General features: G+C 33.1%; 3 protein-coding genes across 3 annotated transcripts; all 3 read left to right on the forward strand.

Annotated features, from left to right (window-relative positions):
- The first annotated feature begins 1453 nt into the window (after window positions 1-1453).
- On the forward strand, window positions 1454-2620 carry LOC144560233 (F-box/kelch-repeat protein At1g23390-like). Its single transcript, XM_078309398.1, has one exon. It carries the CDS (start codon window positions 1454-1456, stop codon window positions 2618-2620), a length of 1167 nt encoding a protein of 388 aa, XP_078165524.1.
- Window positions 2621-6197: 3577 nt separating this feature from the next.
- Window positions 6198-7361, forward strand: LOC144560234 (F-box/kelch-repeat protein At1g23390-like). Its single transcript, XM_078309399.1, has one exon. It carries the CDS (start codon window positions 6198-6200, stop codon window positions 7359-7361), a length of 1164 nt encoding a protein of 387 aa, XP_078165525.1.
- Window positions 7362-15446: 8085 nt separating this feature from the next.
- On the forward strand, window positions 15447-16101 carry LOC144560524 (uncharacterized). The gene is made up of 2 exons (XM_078309748.1): window positions 15447-15830; window positions 15949-16101. Exons 1-2 carry the CDS (start codon window positions 15488-15490, stop codon window positions 15963-15965), a joined length of 360 nt encoding a protein of 119 aa, XP_078165874.1. The 5' UTR covers window positions 15447-15487; the 3' UTR covers window positions 15966-16101.
- The last annotated feature ends 5362 nt before the right edge of the window (window positions 16102-21463 follow it).

Below are 21463 nucleotides of genomic sequence, written 5' to 3' on the forward strand. Positions count from 1 at the left end.
CTATGAATATCACGCGTTGGTCCGTGTTACGGCTCAATATTCGAGTTTTCAAAATTCTAATGGTCGATCCGAACCGTTCATCTTGTTCTCCATATTAATATGTGTTTGGAGACCAAATTTTACATTTTAAAATTTTTTTTTTACTATTTGTTTATATTTTAAAAAATCACTTGATCTGAAAATTCTGGACCATCCAAAAACAGTGATTTTCAATAAATCTAAAAAAATAGTAAAAAAATTTCAAAAAATATAAAATTTGGGCTCCAAACACATATTAATATGGAGAACAAGATGAACGGTTCGGATCGACCGTTAGAATTTTGAAAAGTCAAATATTAAGCCGTATTACGGGCCAAATCGTAATATGCATACTACCATAGACTCACTCATAAATTCCTTATTTTTGCATTGATGCTAAAGGAACTAAATCAATGTTTTGGTTTCTTTAAATTTGAGATGTTATGTGATTATACTCTTTAGAAATATCTAAAGTAATCAAATCAATGATATGTGGGATTGAAAAAAATATATATTTTTGTCCTTCTCGACAAATATTTAATAATTTATAAAAATTTAAAAAGTTGCACAGAAGGATTATTATTTAAATAAGAATAATTAATTTAGAAACTAGGTACGATGAAATTTTCCATCACTTAATATTTTTTCTGGAACAATATATAATTACTATAAAGTGAGTATCCATAATCCATTATTTGTGGATTCTATAAAAATATACACAGGTTATATTCGGTTCCAAGCAAATACAAAAAATATTCATATTATTTGTTAAATTTACGAACTTTTTTTGTTTTAAAAAAAATTCAATATTGTGCAAGTTTATAAAAAGCACAATGTCTGAAAAACATAATTAATTAAACTTACAATTACACCAATTAAGAATCCTTTAATTTCCAAATGTTAAAATTCTTTAGAGAAATATCGCTATCAAATGACTAGCTATTAAATGAAACCTTACAAGTCAATGAATAAAGTATTTTCGAATTATAATAAAATCATAAACTTTAGACATCGCAAATGTCAAGTTGTAATTAAATTTAATACTTGTACATGTACACAAAAGTGTACCGGTTAGACAGTGATATCGTTTGCATTTCTAGGTTTGCTAGTTGTCCATTTTTTTTTTTTTTTTTGCATATCTAGGTTCTTTTTCTATGCTGGTTAATAATTAACAAATAAAATGGTGGATATACATTTTGAATTTCAGCCTTAGATTGATAGAGAAGTCGATTACGAGGTGGTTGGTGCCATCTAATTTTCGAATACGAATCGAATATTATTCATACCGTTTTTACCCCTAATACTGACTCTTATTTTCCTTGTATAAAATAGCTCATAGATTCCACCACCGTGCATCACCACACAAACCAGCAAAAACTGATCATTTGAGCAACCAATAACCATAACATAACATATATTGGTTCACCAGCGGGTCATGAACCAACCCGGCACAATTTGGCCCGACTTGCCGGGGGACGTGCTAGAGGCCGTGGTGACTACTCTGCCGACAATCGACTTGCTCTCCGCATCATGTGTGTCCCATGACTGGCTCCATGCCGTGCGCTCCTCTTTGCACACCCGGCCCCGTCTCTTCCCGTGGCTCATCCTACGCTGTCTCCCACATTTCACTGCCTCCACTCACTCGATTCATGCCTTGGACCCGTACTCCCGCACTTGGCTGTCTGTCCCTCGTCGCAATAATTCAACCAAAAAACAATCATTGCTCACCCCCTACTTCCTCCACGGCTCCACCCGGGACCTATTGTACACGCTCACCCTCTCTCAGTTGGTGATATCGAAAGATCCATTTGGGACTTCGATTAAGATGGAGATGAAGGGGCCGAAAGTATGGAGGCAAGATCCGGTCGTGGCGGAGGTTGGTCATTGGGTAGTGGTGGTTGGTGGCGGGTTCATTACAGATTTGGACGAGGGAGAGGAAGATGGGGCAGTGGAGATTTATAACAAGCAAACCAGCACGTGGGAGTTGGCTGAGCCAATGCCAACAAACTTCGAAGGATCATATGCCACGTTGCTCTCTGTTGCGGTTTCGGATAACCGACTCTACGTGATCGAGAAGGACACCGGCTGGGTTAGTCAGTTTGATCCAGAGAGTAAAACATGGGAACACACCTGTCAGTTGAGGCCCGACTCATCGGGTTTGAAATGGTCTATTGGGATTGCCGGTAAGGAAAGGTTGCTGTTGGTTGGAGCAGGGAGAGAAGGAGAAGTGATGAAGGTGAGAATTTGGGAGATTGATGGGGACACTCTACAGGTCATGATCAATAACAATCCAGAGGAAATGCCGACGGAAATGGTGGATCGGTTGTTTCCTGATTTCAATTGTCTGAATGAAGACTGGCAGGTGGTTTGCTCAGTGGAGGTGCGTGGGACGGAGCGCGGTGGCTACATGTTTGACCCGGAAAACTTGAAAAACGGCATTGTGATGTACCAGTTGTCAATGGAGGAGGAGAAGGAAGGAAGAAGGGTGTGGAGATGGGAGTGGGTCCCATCTCCAGCCACCGTTGGATGTGGCATGATGGAGAGGATATCCGTTGGATGTTCTCCGGTGACTTTGCATGAAGTTGCTCGTTGTTTATTATAGCCAAGTCCAACTTGTGTATATGTTCTTGATTGTGAGTTGCAAGTTCAGGGTATATAATACACACACACGCGTATATAGATATAGAGAGAGAGCATCATGTTGAACGGTTTGAATCGATAATTTAGACTTTGAAAATATAAAAAGTGATTGTGATAACTCAAAATTATGATAGTTGGATCTCTTCTCATATATGTGTGTGCACGTGTACACACACGCATATACACACATATATACACGCACATATACACATAACATACATAGGTATGCATATGCATATACATATGTATGTATGTATATATGTATACACACACATATGTATGTATGTGTGTGTATCTATATACACACACATATGTATGTGTGTGTGTGCGTACACAGACATATGTATGTATGTATGCACGCGCTCACATAGACCTAGATAGATAAATAGATATATGTATGTATGTATGTGTATGTGTATGTGTACATGTACATATATGTACATACACACATACATACATACATATACACATTATATGTATGTATGTATATATATGTGTGTACATATGTGTATGTATATCTATATACACACACACATACAGAGATATACATACATGCATGTAGACATACATATATATGCGTGTATATGTGTGTACACACACATACATATATATACATGTGTGTGGTTTATCTAGCCTATGTTGTCTTTGTCCCATGTCCCTATCTCAACGTTAGTGGGCGACCTACCGACAGCTCTAGGTGCTGCGTTCCTATATTTGAAGTGAAGTTCCTTTCTTCTTTCTGTCTCAGTTATTTGCTTTCAAGTTCTTGTCTGTTCTAAGCGCTCACTTTCGTAGCTTATATCTTATTCTATGGAGCATTGGAGCATTCTACTAGTAAGGCATAGGGGTGTCAATGGCACCTTTTTACCCATTTACCCGATCCGTATCGTATCTGAAAACACGGATAAGGGTAAGATTTTTTTTTTCCGTTAACTAATCGGGTACGGGTAATTATTATTTTTGTTATCTTACCCGTTTTCGTATAAGATAATTTAAAAAAAATAAAATTATATATAGATATATATTTGTATGAAGATGATACATGATACAATAAAGTTTTTGTATTTTATTAAATTTTCATAATACAAATTAGTTGTATTTATTATTATTTTTTTCTTATTTTCAAAAATATTTTATCAAAAACACAAATTGAAATGTTAATGACATTTTTTTAATCCGTTTACCCGATCCGTACTGTATTCGCAATTTGCCTATAAAGTTTTGGTAACGACCCGTATCGTACCGTTGACACCCCTAGTAAGGCATGTCCATATCATACGGTGTTCATCTACATTAACAAAAGTATACATGTGTGTGTAGTTTCAAAAATAATCCGAGTCGTTTAATTACCAGAGCCGGATTCTATGATATAATTCCATTTTTGAGTTTGTACAACATCAAATCAGTCTTCACCGGAAATTGCGAAGTAAATTACTATATAATAAATGGACAATTTTAAATTTGGTGTCAATTTATAATGAACAATTCAAATTTAATTAAACTTCAATTTTTAGTTACATATGAAAGGATCAGAATTCTATTTTGCAAAGACATGCAATTGCTAATTAATCACAAAATTCATATATATAGGCAAATTGGTAGTTCATCAATCTTCCTCTATAGTTTTTGTTATTTTAGCAATTTTGATGATGCAATATAATTACTACGTACAATTTGTTAATCTGTGCATGCCCTTTCATTTTTAAAGTTGGCATAAAAAACTCTAAAAAAAGTGATAATTAATTAACATGAATTTAGAAACAATTGTATATTTGTCACGCATTCATACAAAGTTGGCATAAAAAACTCTGTACAATTGTTAGAGCTCATTTATATCTTGTTAAGTTAACCACAACTGTGTACAATTGTTTTCAATCGTATACGTTTACTTAATAAACAATTTTATATAAATATTGTAGCACATTTATACACGATTATATTTTAATTAACCGTGTATGAATGTTTGAGTTTATTTTCGAACACACATGCCTTCTTACTTTACACAATAATATAATAGAAATTTCTGCATCTATGTATGTATGGTGTACCTTGTATAATTAATATTTTTGTAGTAGTGTCACGTCATATTTTTCCTCCACTATAGCTACTGTAATTATACCTATGTTTCAGCAGCTCCATTTTAGTAGAATTCATGAAAATATTTATTTTGAAGCTTCATATCAGAGGAGATTATAAAAAACATACATGAGCTGTCTTATCTAAGTTGCTCGGATACTCCATCTTGGGCACTGTATCCGTATCGGGTGCATATCCGATACCGATACATGCCCGATACGGCCACGATACGTATCCGATACGCCAGCTAGCGTATCACGTATACGTGGCAACATAGTGTCTTATCAAATTTCTGCATCTTCTACAGTCCTTTTCTGTATCTTCCAATTTTACAAAAGGAGAGAGTCGCAAAGGAAGAGGAAGGGTCGAGAGGATAAAACATGATTTTGAAAGGGTGTAAAATTGTCAACATATACAGTTCTACCTAACACAACAAACAAACAAATATCAATAAAAAGGACATAACCCTACTCAAAAGACATTACAACTAAGTATGCAAAAAAACAAAATTCTACTCAAAAGTCTCTAAACATAACTGATGTACTCCACCTCATTTTTCCTCTGTTTTCATTGACATCACAATTATGTAAAGAAAATTTATAGTCAAAAGTTCCTAAACAAAACTTACTCCACTCCATTTTTTCTCTGTTTTAGTTTTCATTGACATCACAATTATGAAAAAAAAATTATTTCTAGTCAAAAGTCTCTAAACAAAACTAACCCCACTCCATTTTTCCTCTGTTTTAGTCTCCATTTAATCCGCTTTCACATATTGAAATGTGTTTGGAAACCAAATTTTATATTTTTTAGAAATTTTTTTACTATTTCTTTTTATAATTTTTGAAAACCACACCTTTTTCATTAAATAAAAAAAAACAAAAAATTCAAAAAAACAATGATTTAAAAAAAAATGTATAATTTGGTCTAGTTTCAAGCACATTTCAATATGAAAATCATGCTGAGAAGTTCGAATTGACTATTTAAAATTAAAATATAGAGACATAAATATAAAGTAAAACACACTCCGTACTTCTCAAACCATCGTAACCTAACTCGCAAAAGAATTACAACTTGCCATCAGGCATATTCGAGCAGGTTATTACCAACCTGCCACTCTTCATCACGAGGATAATGATTAATTAAATGAATATACTTGAAATTTTTCAAACAAATTTAAAAAATAAAAATAAGATGAAAGACTTTGAATTTTGTTGGAGAAATAAGTATTTTTTTAAGTTTTGATGTGAAAATAAAATAATTTCATACTAGTCCAAAATAGAACAGTACAGTACCAGTTGTTGTGAAAATTATCTAATTAATATGTAATTCACTTATACCGACTCTAATTTTTCCTATATAAAGAGCTCATAGATTCCTCCACCGTGCATCACCACACAAACCACGAAAAACTGATCAATTGAGCAACCAAGAACCATTACATAATATTGGTTCACCAGCGGGTCATGAACCAACCCGGCACAATTTGGCCCGACTTGCCGGGGGACGTGCTAGAGGCCGTGGTGACTACTCTGCCGACAATCGACTTGCTCTCCGCATCATGTGTGTCCCATGACTGGCTCCATGCCGTGCGCTCCTCTTTGCACACCCGGCCCCGTCTCTTCCCGTGGCTCATCCTACGCTGTCTCCCACATTGCACTGCCTCCACTCACTCGATTCATGCCTTGGACCCGTATTCCCGTACTTGGCTGTCTGTCCCTCGTCGCAATAATTCAATAGGAAAACAATCATTGCTCACCCCCTACTTCCTCCACGGCTCCACCCGGGACCTATTGTACACACTCACCCTCTCTCAGTTGGTGATATCAAAAGATCCATTTGGGAGTTCGATTAAGATGGAGATGAAGGGGCCGAAAATATGGAGGCAAGATCCGGTTGTGGCGGAGGTTGGTCATTGGGTAGTGGTGGTTGGTGGCGGGTTCATTACAGATTTGGACGAGGGAGAGGAAGAGGGGGCAGTGGAGATTTATAACAAGCAAACCGGCACGTGGGAGTTGGCTGAGCCAATGCCAACAAACTTCGAAGGATCATATGCCACGTTGCTCTCTGTTGCCGTTTCGGATAACCGACTCTACGTGATCGAGAAGGACACCGGCTGGGTTAGTCAGTTTGATCCAGAGAGTAAAACATGGGAACACACCTGTCAGTTGAGGCCCGACTCATCGGGTTTGAAATGGTCTATTGGGATTGCCAGTAAAGAAAGGTTGCTGTTGGTTGGAGCAGGGAGAGAAGGAGAAGTGATGAAGGTGAGAATTTGGGAGATTGATGGGGACACTCTACAGGTGATCAATAACAATCCAGAGGAAATGCCGACGGAAATGGTGGATCGGTTGTTTCCTGATTTCAATTGTCTGAATGAAGACTGGCAGGTGGTTTGCTCAGTGGAGGTGCGTGGGACGGAGCGCGGTGGCTACATGTTTGACCCGGAAAACATCAAAAACGGCACTGTGATGTACCAGTTGTCAATGGAGGAGGAGAAGGAAGGAAGAAGGGTGTGGAGATGGGAGTGGGTCCCATCTCCAGCCACCGTTGGATGTGGCATGATGGAGAGGATATCCGTTGGATGTTCTCCAGTGACTTTGCATGAAGTTGCTCGTTGTTTACTATAGCCAACTTAATATGAGATATCTCAGAGGATGTGAATTTCGAATATGACCAGTCTGAGTTAACTGTTTGGCACCTCTACATCTCTCTCTATTAATTTATGTATCTATCTCTATATATTTGAACCGTTGGCATTGAACACTTGGTGGTGCATGTGCCTTTTTGTATGGGCCACAGAATATTATGTTGAAATCTGCACTACTACAGAAAAGGCGACTATACAAGGTTGAAAACAGTAATGAGTTTGTATCCTCTGCAAGTCTGCATTACCTCACCTCACTGTTTAACCTTAGTGCATGCAGTGAATTAGTTCTTGATTGTTGGTTACAAGTTTAGTATATATGTTATCTACATATATATATAGATACACACATAGATATGTATGTATATATATATTAGGGTTTTAAATAGCGCGCTATAGCTAGCGACGTTATATATTGCACTGTTACAGTGTTTTCGGACTATAAAAACTATAGTGCTACGTTTTCAATAAAATTAATGAAAATATTTGTTCTGATAAGTTTTCTTTTCAAGAGTCCATTCAGTGCTACATTTTTGGACGGATGAGTTTGGGTTTTATATATTCTCGCTCTATTTCCTAACTCTTCATTAATTCATGGGAGAAAAAATATATATATTTGACTCAATTTTCTTTTGTTGACAAGCTAAGGCTTTTCAAATTCATGAATGATTTATTTCTCTGATTAGTATAGGAGATTGAATTACAGATTTTAGGGAGAATCCTACAGGAAATGATTTAATTACATATATAATTATTCAAGTACTTAGTCTAAAAAACCTTCTTGATCAATTATCTCCTCAAATGTAAAGTCTTCCGTGCATCTTCCCAATATTAGGTTATACTTCTGTTGACGGACAACAATCCATATTAATAATTACATTTTATACTAATCCTTTAAAATCATGACATAAGCATGGAAATATACATACTTATTTATTGAGTAAAAGTAAGAGATTAAGCTATCCAATTATTTAGTATTTTTAAAGGATTCTCCTATCCGGATTCAAACATATGATCTTCTAGATGAAAAATATTGTTTTTAATTTTCACTAGATTAAAACTGATTATATACATACTTTTTTTTTTATATTTTTTATATTACAGTATTATAGTCTGGATTCATAAAATTGGATCAAAAAGGTATATTATAAAGTTTGAGTTTGAATAAGATTCGAATCGAATTAATTGCAAACTATAAATTTTTTGAATTGAAGTCAATCGAATTAATTGCGAACTATAAATTTTTTGAATTGAAGTCAATCGAATTACGAACTATAAATTTTTTTGGCAGCCCTAATTATACCGGTAGTTTATGCATTAGTTTTCTTCTCGCGGAACATAATTCACACGGTTTTCTTTTACCTTTCATGAATTCAAACTAATGGTTTATGGGCCAGTTCAAAATTTTCTTACCTTTTACGTACACTGCTGGATTGTTTAAAATCACGGCATGGACCTAGTCAAATGGAACTTATTTCATTGTTAATTTGTTACGCTGCTGAAACATTTTTCTATTATAAGTTACTATTTTATTAACAATTATGAGTTGTGATATAAGTTTGGTTTCTACATTATTAAAGATTAATGGTTGAATTCATTAGTTGCATTATTTGAGATTCGAACCTTAATAGTTTGCGAATCAATTTCGAACAAATTATATCCAGTTTAAGTTTGATTTGAACCGAGCTAGATTAATTTATTTCAGAACAAACTAATTTCAAATCAAATCAAACTCAAGTCGATTCACCAACTACGAATTTTTGCCACTTCTAGTCACACCTATTTTTTAATTAGTTTCTAGAACCCTTGACATTTGACTATTCATATGATTGAGATGTACCAAACTGGCTGAAGTCGACACAATTTTCTAACTATTATAAAACTAAAAAAAATTTAATTTTCATGTAGATGTACAATTATTGTTAGAGCTTATCCAAAAAATAGAATAGTATAAAATAAACTGTGGTTATACTTTAAAAATGTTTATCTTTAATCTTCTTTCCTGACCACTTTCTTATTTCTCAAAAAATAATTTTCCTTTATGTGGTAAATATTTTAACAGCGTAGTCTTTGCTTCATGCAGCCCATTGACAATAAAACCAAAATATCACTGTATATGGTTCATTGGCTGCATGAAGAGGAAACTACTCTGTTAAAATTTTGTACCATTTTATCTTCTTCTCCAAGCACTCAATTTGCTGCATAAATAGAGAGCCTTATCTGATTATCCTCCTCCCCCAAAAGAAGAAAAAGAATTACAAACAGTACTAAGTCAAACTTTCCATCAGACATGTTTTTTTGAGGGTCAGTGAGCAATTGCTCACCAACAATTTGTATTAATATAAAAAATAATAATTACAACCTTACATCCTGCAAGGACAGAGTCTCAATCAAATATTCTAAAAGCAAAACCAAAAAGCAAAATTTAAACGCTGAAGCTTTCTAACTATCAACTTTCCATCAGACATGTTAGAGGAGGTTATTAATTACCAACCTGCCAACAGTCTTTATCATGAGGTTATACTTGAAACGAGGAAGGTTCCAATACCTCATATTTTATATCATAGTTTTCAAAGGCTAAATTATTGATCCAAACCATTCAATATGATATTTATACTAAAATATGCCTGGAGGTGAAATTTTAGAATTTTTGGAAATTTTTTATCATTTTTTAAGATAGGAGGTACAAAATCACTGTTTTTGGACCGTTAAAAATAAAAGTGATTTTCTACTCATCTTAAAAAATAATAAAAAAGTTCCAAAAATTATAAAATTTCATCCCCAACCATATTTTAGTTTGGATATCATGTTGAACGGTTCGGATCGATAATTTAAACTTTGAAAATAAAGATATAAGATATGAGGTATGATGAGGTATGAAAAATATGAGGCATTGGAATTTGGAACCCTCACTTGAAAATATTCAAATAAATTGGGAAAAAAAATGAAAGATTTTGAATTTTGTTGGAGAAATAAGTACTTTTTTAAGTTTTTGATGTGAAAATAAATTGTTTCATAAGTTCCAAAGCAAAGTTTCATATGCACAACTAACCCTTTTTTTTTCTTAAATTAATAAAGTCATTATATATAGTTTTTTTTTTTGAAGGTTAGGTAGCAATTACTACCGACAGATTCATTGAAATAAAAAGTGCTATACATGATTTTTACAGAGCCCCCTCTAATTAATTACACACACTCAGTATTTTAAAATAAAGCTCTGGAATTACAATGCGAAGAGGACAGCAATAAAAATTGAGAACGCCGAAGCACTGTTACTTCCTGGCGGACTAAAGTTGTTAGATGATAGCGAGCCATTGTTGAACCTGTGTGATAGTGTCATACTGGAGTTGCTCAACGCTGTTGCATCATATATAGTTTTGAAGTGGACTCCGTAAGTCAACCAAAGCAAAGTTTCTTCCTGTGATCATCATCAGTTCGCATTTACATGTTGTCAATTTAAGAATTTATGGGGTTTAATTACATGAAATTCTGTCTATTATTAATTAGTGTCATGAAATAGTCTTCCTAATTGACTAGTACAATTTTTTATTGTCAACTTGCACCCATGAATGAAGGCACTTATTATTTGGGAGAATTTCACATGTCTCTCAATAATCTGGAAATTACGTATTTCACTTCTAAAATTGATAATATCATATTTATCATTCTAAATTTAAAAAAAAATCACAAATTATTCAAGTTATTGACTTTTCTATTAAAACTTATTGTAAATTTAAAGTACCATTTTATCCTTTGTTAAAAAAAGTAAAAAAATATGTAACATATTTAAGGAAAATATTTAGTCTTCTAATTGTTTGATTTTTTGAGAGCAAATGATTCGTTTTCTTACTTATGATGCACAAACAAGCATATACCTAAATGACATTGTGTATATGTCTTATGCAGAGAAATGAACCATTTGTCCTCAGAAGTTGATCAGTTAGAAGACGAAACATTTAACTTACACACTGCATATTATATTTTTAATAAAAGATAAAATACATATTTCATAAATTTAAGGGAGATCATGTTTCATTAAATAGATATTTGTTCACTTATTTAATTATTTTAAACATTAAATTGACAAATATACTCTTTTATTTGAAATAGAGATGTCCTTATCTCTCTATAAGTATTTTTTTTTTTTTTTTGAAACTTTGGTAGCAGCTACCAAATTACAGTAAATAGATATGCTTAAAAAAACAAAAAGTCTCCTAAAAAACTTAGTAAACTATACAACATTGACAACTGCCACACTACCTTGCCTACAACAAGATAACCACAATTCAGTACGCTACCAAAGAGAGATAACCACAAATATTCAAAGGGAGATATGAAGGGTCATGTACGCTATCAATCTTAACCTGATTTTCAACGGTAGGAAGCAGAGGAAAGATGAACAAACGTGGAGGCTATTTCTACTGAGATAATGGAATTATTGAACCAAAAATTATATAAAATGGTCATCATTCGTGGGATGTCACTTCCTCCGTCTATTGGTGGAGACCACCTAAATTTCACTTTCAAATCTAATAAGTACCAAACCTTCATATCAAACATGTTTCCGCGATAAATAACAAAAGATTGTTGCTCAATCTTAGGCAAAGTAGAGATAAAAGAGAAAGAAAGAGATCTCTTACTCTTTAAAAAAAAAAAAGTAAATAAAAGAGAAAGAAGAAAAGAAATAAAAACCACCAACCTTGGAAGCTCAAGCTTAAGCAAAGTAGCCAGCTCTATAAGCCTCTAACTCAAAAATAAAACATTCATAAAATAACTAAATTAAAGTTTAAATAAATAGAAGGGGGATAGAAAGCAGAATGTTAAGTTTTTACGAAGATATTGGATATTATAATATTTTCATAAAGAAATTGGCTATTTTGATATGAGTACACTAGAAAATTTTCCTTTTAGTTATGACATTAATATTAGATAATATCGATACTAAATGTTAATTGGACTCACTAGATCGACCTCATTTTTATTTTATGTTTTATTTTGTTTATCATACTTTTTTTTTGACTGAAAGGAGATGGAGTAACCGGGAATCTCTTAATGGAGAAGAAAAAAGAAAGGAAACGGATTTATTATTGGTCTAATAGAGTATTAGTTGAAACTTGAAAGTCATATTTGTTTTATTCAATTATTGAATATGAGAAGTATGTATTTTGTTACTTCAAATTTTTTAATTCCAGATTACTATTTAGAGGCCAAAAGCGTCGTTTAAATTAATGTATAATTTTTATGTTCACAATACTCATTTTTCACTTAAAATTAGTTTAATTATTGTATTATATCAGTAGATAATTATCGGACATGTATTTCTCCTTAAGTGCATATTATATGTATGAGAATTGGTGAAATTAAATGATATGTTAGTCAAATTTAGCACCATATCGATCCTATCATATAATTATAATGGTTAATTCTTTTATTAGAAAACTAAAATATATCGATAATAGTGATTCTTAGTTTTAGAGTTAATTAGTTGCAATTCTAGTACAAATCGATAATAGTAATTCTTAATCTACAAATCAAATTGTTCTATACTATAAAGGAAAATGCTCTCTATATGTATACTTTGGATAATTAAGTAGTTTTCAAATTTTGTTGTAATTTGGAGAACGCGCATGTAATTAATGAGGATGAAGAACTTCATGTTCGTAACATCTTATTTGGATGAGAACCGACACAAGTTAATTTGGCTAAAATTTTACGGTTCAAGCTTGATTTATAAAATTACATGAATTCTATTGGTTTGGAATATTAAATTGCTTCCAATTTAGACAATCATTTTTACTTCTATCCATTTTATTCCTCATGTAATGCTTGTGATGTTAAGAATCATCCACAAATGCACTAAATCTACTGTCTACAATTAATATATACATGCAATGCAAAATATTAAGCAATCAAATGTAATGTGAAATGTACAGTTAAATTTTCATGAATTCTCTAATTTAAATTCGTTGGGCAACAAAAATTGTGTGCAACACTGGTTTATTTAATGTCCGTGTGCTTCCTATTGGGTTATAATACTAACTCTAAAACATTAATTGAATACAATTACAATGATTTGGTAATGGGACTTTGCATCAATGAGATACTGGAGGAAGCCATTAATTAGACCTATAACATGTTTGAACTCATTTTTGGTGTAATGTTACATCTTTTTTCAAAAGGGTTGTTAGCTCATAGTCATAACCTCCACTCCCATGCTTTGTTACTCTTTCCACTTCCGAGAAAAACGAAGACCAGATGCGATTGCTAGCAGAGCGATTCAAGACATGAAGCTATGGTTAATATACTGCTAATAATGTTTATACCATATCAATACAGTGGTCTGTTGAAAGTTCCTTTGTAAAATATATAGATCTCAGAACTTTGTACGTGTAACTCTCCCTATCAATAAATTACATGGCAGCTACTGTCAGGTTTTCAAAAAAAAAAAATATGTATTGCGCACTTTTTGAGAATTAAATTATTGTGTTTATTGTTTGGACACTTTTTGAGATTTTTTTTTTTTATTATCTCGACAATCCGATCTAAAACAATGTTACATATAATAGGTTAAGATAATTAATGTGCAATACAAGTAAAATTGTATACTAATAAATTAAAGCAATTTTATTGCAATATTGTACTAAAACCAATATATACAAGATATCAACTACGGAAAATTGAATATAAGGGTAAGGTTAATTAAGGTGCTATGGGTTGCATAGAGACCTACGGTGCTATGGTTCAATATTCGAGTTTTCAAAATTCAAACGGTTGATCGAACCGTTCATCTTGTTCTCCATATTAATATGTATTTGGAGACCAAATTTTACATTTTTTGAAAATTTTTTGCTATTTTTTTAGATAGGTAGAAAATCAGTTGATCTAAAAAATTCTGCACCATTCAGATATTTGATTTTCTACCTATCTAAAAAACTCGAATATTGAGCCGTAGCACTGTAGGTCGCTATGCAACCCATAGCACCTTAATTAGCCTTACCCTGAATGGGTATAATTAGATCAGGAACAACAACATTGCTTGATTGCGGTACTGTGGAGCCGTTCAAATTGAAAAATTGAACAACAATATTGTATTATGAGGAGGGTTCAAATGCCTCCATGTTTTTGTGCCTCCATCATGCCTCCATCTCTCTCCATCATTTTCAAAGTTCAAACAGTCGATCCGAACCGCTCAACCTAACCTCCATACTAAAATATGTTTGGAGACCAAATTTTATATTTTTAGAAATTTTTTTACTATTTTTTTAGATAGGTACAAAATCAGTAAATCTGAACCATCTAAAAACAATATTTTTGTACCTATCTAAAAAAATAGTAAAAAAATTCTTAAAAATATAAAATTTGGTCTCCAAACATATTTTAGTATGGAGGTTAGGTTGAGCGGTTCGAATCGACTGTTTGAACTTTGAAAATAATGAAAAGAGATGGAGGCATGAAAACATGAAGGCATTTGAACCCTCCTCGTATTATTGCCTTTCAAATTGAAAAAATGTAAACATACGCATATCTCATGCAGTATCGCAGGGGATAATATTAATTCGCAGCCAATCAATTGAAAATTCAAAAATTTAGACCTTTTTTATTTAAATACTAGCGGTCCGCTTTAAGATTCGTGTCATATTAGAAAGAAAGTTTGAGATATCGTTATACCCCATGCGGTACCCACTGAATCTGATTCCAGATTCAGCAGCAAATGTAAATAAACTAGGCCCATAGGCCTACAACAAGACCCCCTGGAAGATTTGTTTTACCCCTAATTTAGGCCCAAAATTCTCAAACTGGGAAGAATTAGGTTCCCCCTTTAATTTAAATTTTATTTTTTAAAAGGAAAAACATTTAAAAGAGCTAGCACCAGTCAACCCCACACAAAGCACCGCTAGAAAACCTGGCAGCTTTAAATTGGCTACTAAGACTTAAGTGCACCTATCACCAAACAGACAATCATTTACTTAACGAAAATCCTCACAATAGACTCAAGTGCTATACCCACTAGTATCTCCCACTACAATCCCTACATCAATATAAACCCCATCAATCCTCTAGCTAGTTAAATCATTCCAAAAGTAGCTAGGTTCAAAAATTGAAACAAAAATGGTGTTCACTACTCCCAAGTTCCTTGCTCTTTTTGTAGCACTTGTGTTGGTTGGCGCAATTAGCGTTGACAAAGTCAATGGTGCAGGTGAATGCGGTACATCCTCGCCTGACACTATGGCGTTTAGATTGGCGCCATGTGCAACGGCCGCTGAAGATGCAAATGCACAGGTGTCGAGCCAGTGTTGCTCTCAGGTGCAAATATTCAGTCAGAATCCGGGATGCCTGTGTGCTGTGCTTCTTTCTAACACAGCAAAGAGTGCCGGTATTAAACCCGAGATTGCTATAACTATTCCCAAAAGGTGCAACCTTGCCAACCGCCCTGTTGGATATAAATGTGGAGGTATGAAAAAATATATTTTTTTTTAAAAATTTCTTTTTAATCATGTGATGAATATTGGAATTTTAAGTTAGTTTATGTTGTCATTATTTATTGATCATTGTTGTTTTCTATATTACAGCAAACACTCTGCCTTGATAAATAGACTGGACTGCAAGAGATCTGCCCCTGAAAAGAGAAAATAAAATGAAGCAAACTCATTGTGTCCAGTTTCGTAATGCTGTCATTGAATAAATGGAACTTTATGATATACTCTAAAATGTTTAATAAATAATAATTGAAGAATTGCAGCATGCTTTTTCTTGGAATGATGTATCTTTGCACTTCAAATCTAGTTTCTGGCACTAATAATTCATGAAAGAAAAAGGAAATAAAAATATTATCAAATTTAGATAAATTAGCTGATAGGATAATATACGACTGACTCTCTTTCAAGTTTCAACAATTGGAGGTGATCATAGACACCAGACTCTGTTTCAACATAAACCGAAAAAAGCTACGCAAACAAAGCTCTCTAGCCTCTTACCATATTTGGCAGGAGAAACCCGTAGTGTCTACTTTATTTTCTACAGTTTAACTTGACATCAAAACTACATTTCTATTGATTATATCTCACAGAAAAAAAAAAATCATAGATAATTTGCATTTTTTCAGATTTTGGATGACACATCAAAATGTTGTGTACACCAAAGAACAGATGCCGACTCGACATGGATCGTATTAACATAAACTATACATTATCATCAGTTATATATATAGTACTAACAAAAAGTATACATTACTGTAATTACTGTGTTCCTATGTCAACTAAGAATAGGCAAATGCACTCCTTTGAGCTCATGTGGCGATCCGCCACTATAAAGAATAAAATCGGCACAAATTTGGGCTAAAATTGGGAGCTGCGAACTTGATTTCTGAAATTACATATATAGTATTGGATTATATTGTAATTAAGACGGCTTCTAATTTAAACAATCATTTTTAGTCCTATCCATTTTTCTGCTCATGTTATGCTAGTGATGTTAAGAATCATGCACAATGCACTAAATCAAGTTTCAGCAATATATACATGCAAAATATTAAGCAATCAAATGAAATGTGAAATGTAGAATTAAATTTGCATGAATTCTCTGATTAAATTTTCATGAAGGACTAGTGGAGCAACAAAATTGTGTGTAACACCGGCTTATTTAATCTCTGTTTGCTTCTTATTCGTGTTATAATACTAATTTGGTTGTTCTACTTTGCATCAATGAGATATTGGAAGAACCCAACTACACCTATAACATTTTGCAAACCATTTTTGCTGTAATGTCACGTCTTTTCTCAAAAGAGTTGTTAGCTCATAGTCATAACCTCCACTTCCGTGTTTTCTTCACCTTTTCCCTTTGAAAAGACAAACTTTCGAACAAGAAGTTCAAATATGTGATGCGCACAATACAATTCAAGATCGGAAGAATTTCGATTACAATATTACACCAAAACCAATATATACAAGACATCAACTAAGGAAAGATTGATTTATAGTTTATCCTTTATATCACTGTGACAGGCTCGACAGTCTCAACATGCTCCATGGACCCCACTCATCAAATTAATATTACAAGACATGACCTTTTTTTTGAAGTTTGTCTTACAAATATGAGAAATTAGGATATGAACTAAAAGAAAGGTCTAAAATATTAATAAAAAATTTCTACCACTATTTTTTTTTTCTTTGGAAAGCTTGTCAAGCAAAACTCTCTTTCTTTAATTATAGGTAGCACCAACTCATATTATATGATAATTGTTAGATTTGTTTACTAAAATAATACACTACAAAAATAATATTTATATTATGGTGAACAGGCAACAAGCTTTTTCCATATTTTCTTAATGTAAAAATGTTCTGTAATTGATAATGATTTAAAAAGGCATGTTATGTGGAAACATATTCATGTTGGTTACCTTTATTTTTTTTCCCAATCAGCTACAGTTGTAACTTGTTAGTAGTTTCTGATCTGATCTCCATTCTAAGCTTTTATCAAAATAATTGGAGCCTCCATTTCTTGTACATTTGAATAAATAATTGGCTTTTTCTCACAAATAAATCTAAGTAGGAAGTATGCCAGTATGGGCTAATCTTTGGTTATTTCTGTTTTAGTTGATTTCTTTTAAATCCACCGTAAGATCTGACACCTTTCCTCCTTCCATTCTAAAAACCAAGTACTAATTTAATCTTAAATGATTGCAAAAACATAGGATAAAAAAAAAACAAAAAAAACAAAATTAGAATGATCATGGAAGATGCACAACTTAACAAAAATTTAAATTAGTTTATATGCATTAAAATATGTAACATTATGTATAGTAAACAAACTTCAGCTGACAAAACAAAACTGACAGTAAGGTTTTGTTGTAAATTATCAGAAGTCAATTGCATATTATCAGAATTATCAGGTCTGGTACTGACAGTGATACAACCAAAACATAATACTCACAAATAGACTAAAATTACAACATATACTGGTATTAACCGCATCACAGTGGAATTCATCCATCTATCAAAACTAATAGCAAAATCACACCAATTGAGCAAAAATATATGAATGCTTTACATAATTTCATGTACTAACAAGATTAGATCTTATCAAATTGACTTGATGATTTTATCAACAAGGATTAACCTGAATTGCCATCCTCTTTCAAATTTTCTTTGATCCACCAAAAACTTACCCTTAATTACAAGATCTACAATCCGATGTGTGAGTAATTCTGCAATCCAAACAAAATTAGGGAGAAAAGAAAATTTCCCCAAGTGACCATCCCTTTCTCTTAATCCCCTCTCAATTCTCCCCAATTGCCATCGTATATTCGCCAGAAATCCTACAAAAGCTATACATAGTCCTCAGTCCCCAGTTATAAGGTGAGATTTTGTTTAATCTTACGTGGTAGCAAATGCTCGCATTATGTTCATCAATCTGCTAATATAGAGCACACTAATTACCCTGCTATCAATCAAATTAAATCTTGGACATAGTTCTAATCAATAATAAACTATATAGCACAGGAAGTTAAGATATGTATTTTAATTGTCCGACGAAACAACTTCAAATGAAAAGTGGTAAAATTCAATGAAGAAACCACAATTGTCTGACTCTGATTCATTTATGTAATACTTTTATCTTTGTTTTCATTTTTACTGCCATATTTTGGACTCTAGTTCATTTATGTCACAATCATTTTCAGTTTCAGATCCAATCAAATTAATCTTAAACAAATATAAGAAATGAATCTTCAACAAAGTTCTTTTGCATTTTACTTTTTCCTCTTCTTCTATTACACTATTACAACACATACCAAAGGTCCCACCTGTGTGAACTATCAATACCTTGGTATCCATTTGTTTATTTAGAGAGAGAGACAGAGAGAGACAGAGAGAGCCGGATGATGAAGAGTACCTCTGATCGGACAGTCTGGATATAAACAAAAAAATTCTGTTACCTCAAAGGATACGGACTCACTATAAAGGGGGGGTAAATATATTGACAGAGTCAAAACAGTGCTGCATATGTCCTGTGCTCTGCCTGAAGCAAAAATGGTTCTGTCAACAAATTTACCCTGAAAAAGTTCGAGGAGAGTATATTCATCTACAGTATAAAAACACTGGAAAAAACAGTGCTATTTGTTTCTTAGTTAGACGACTTTAGGTTCACAAGGGTATAGAGATCGCTAAATGAGTTCCACACAAGATTTTTTCAAAAGTACTATTAACAAATAATCTATGAAATTTGGGCCCAATTGAAGTACCAAAATTATAAAAATGAACTTTCAAAATTTCCTATTTAATTGTTCCCAATTGAATTAAGAAAATTATAAAGACTTACTGCTAGATATTGAAATGATGTTTATTTTTTTATTGCTCAGATCATGTGACAAAGATAACTGTATGCAATGCATTAAAGACTGTGCCTTCTTGGATGGAAGACATGCAAAATATCAAGTAAAATGAGCAAGATGTACAAATTTCATGATTCATCTACTTGATCAACAAAATTTGTGTGCACAAACCGGTTTATTTAGTTTTTGTCTTCGTCTTAATTTTTTGGGTTTGTGTAGCTTCTTACTTGTATTTTTGATACCATTGACAAATTATTAAACATTTGGTAATTAGTGTTTGCAACTATGAGACATTGGAGGAAGCTAATTGGACATGTTATATCTTCCAAGAAATATCCCATCTCATTAATAATTTATTCTTGAATAAAATGTTAGCTCAATATTATAATTATCACCACCATGTTTTGCTTCTATTTATCTAAAGAGTAAGAGCTAATAAAAGAGTAAATGATATCTTTATTCTTACTAGCATGATCATAAAGATATCACATGAATGTGTGGCTTATTTGTTTTAATTAATCAATATAACTACCTTTTAATATTGATTCCAAAGAATATATTAAAAGAGCTAGAGAAAAGGTTTCTATCCACACTGTTTTGTCCACCATGTGTCCATAAACATTATCCACTCCCAGTTTAACTATCATCGCTCTCCACCGTCATGCCTATTTAAACCTCTCTTCTTCCCCGATCATTTATTTCTATTTTTTGAATCGAAGAGATCAAGTCTCTCATCTACGCCGCTACCTCCGCCATTGTTCATCCCGCCCGTTCCCCATCGCCTCCTCGCACCACCATCGCCATCTCTGTCCCGGTCTCAACCACACCTAAGCCTCCGGCTTCTGTTCCTCCTTCAATTTCCATTACCGCTCGTCGACGCTTTCTTCTCTTCGACGGAATTCTCCGGCATCTCTCTTAGATTCAAATGGAGAGAGACGATCTAAGAAAGACGATCTGGAGGAGCGATCTAGTGGAGAGAGATGAGAACGAGGCGATCTGGAGAAGAGAGATAAGAGCGAGGCAATCTGAAGCATAATCGGGTTATTTTACAGTATTCACTTTGTAGTTTTACAATATGCATCTTGTGGTTTTACAGTATTCAAAACAACTTGTTTATTTACTAATCTATTTAAGTTTTGTTTCTTCTATTGATTTGAATTGATAATCATGATTTTCTTGCTTCTATTGAAGTTTCATTTGAATTGATGTAGTCTCAGGTGTGTATGCATTATATGAACATTGATTTGAATTTTAATTGTATCACTTACTGTTCAATAACGGATCTCGTATTATTTTGTAATTATTTCTTTATTTCTATTGAATTTTGATATGGAGGAGATATGAGGAGATGATATGAGAGAGGTGACATGAATGAGAGATGATAGAGATGCGATATGGAGTATTGATATGTTAATTTTATAGTATTTCTCCTATTAATTTTACAGTATTCATCTTGTGAAAATCTGGAGAAAAGAAATGATAAAGAGGCGATATGGAGTATTGCCCCGTTAATTTTACAGTATTCATCTTGTCATTTTACAGTATTTATCTTGTGAAAATCTGGAGGAAAGAGATGATAGAGAGGTGATATGGAGTATTGATCTGTTAATTTTATAGTATTTCCCTGTTAATTTTACAGTATCCATATTGTGAAAATATAGAGGAAAGAGATGATAGAGAGGTGATATGGAGTATTGATCTATTAATTTTACAGTATTTTCTTTGTTAATTTTACAGTATTCAATTTGTGAAAATCT

The sequence above is a fragment of the Carex rostrata genome, chromosome 10 (assembly GCF_964058835.1).
Source record: "Carex rostrata chromosome 10, lpCarRost1.2, whole genome shotgun sequence".
NCBI lineage: Eukaryota > Viridiplantae > Streptophyta > Magnoliopsida > Poales > Cyperaceae > Carex > Carex rostrata.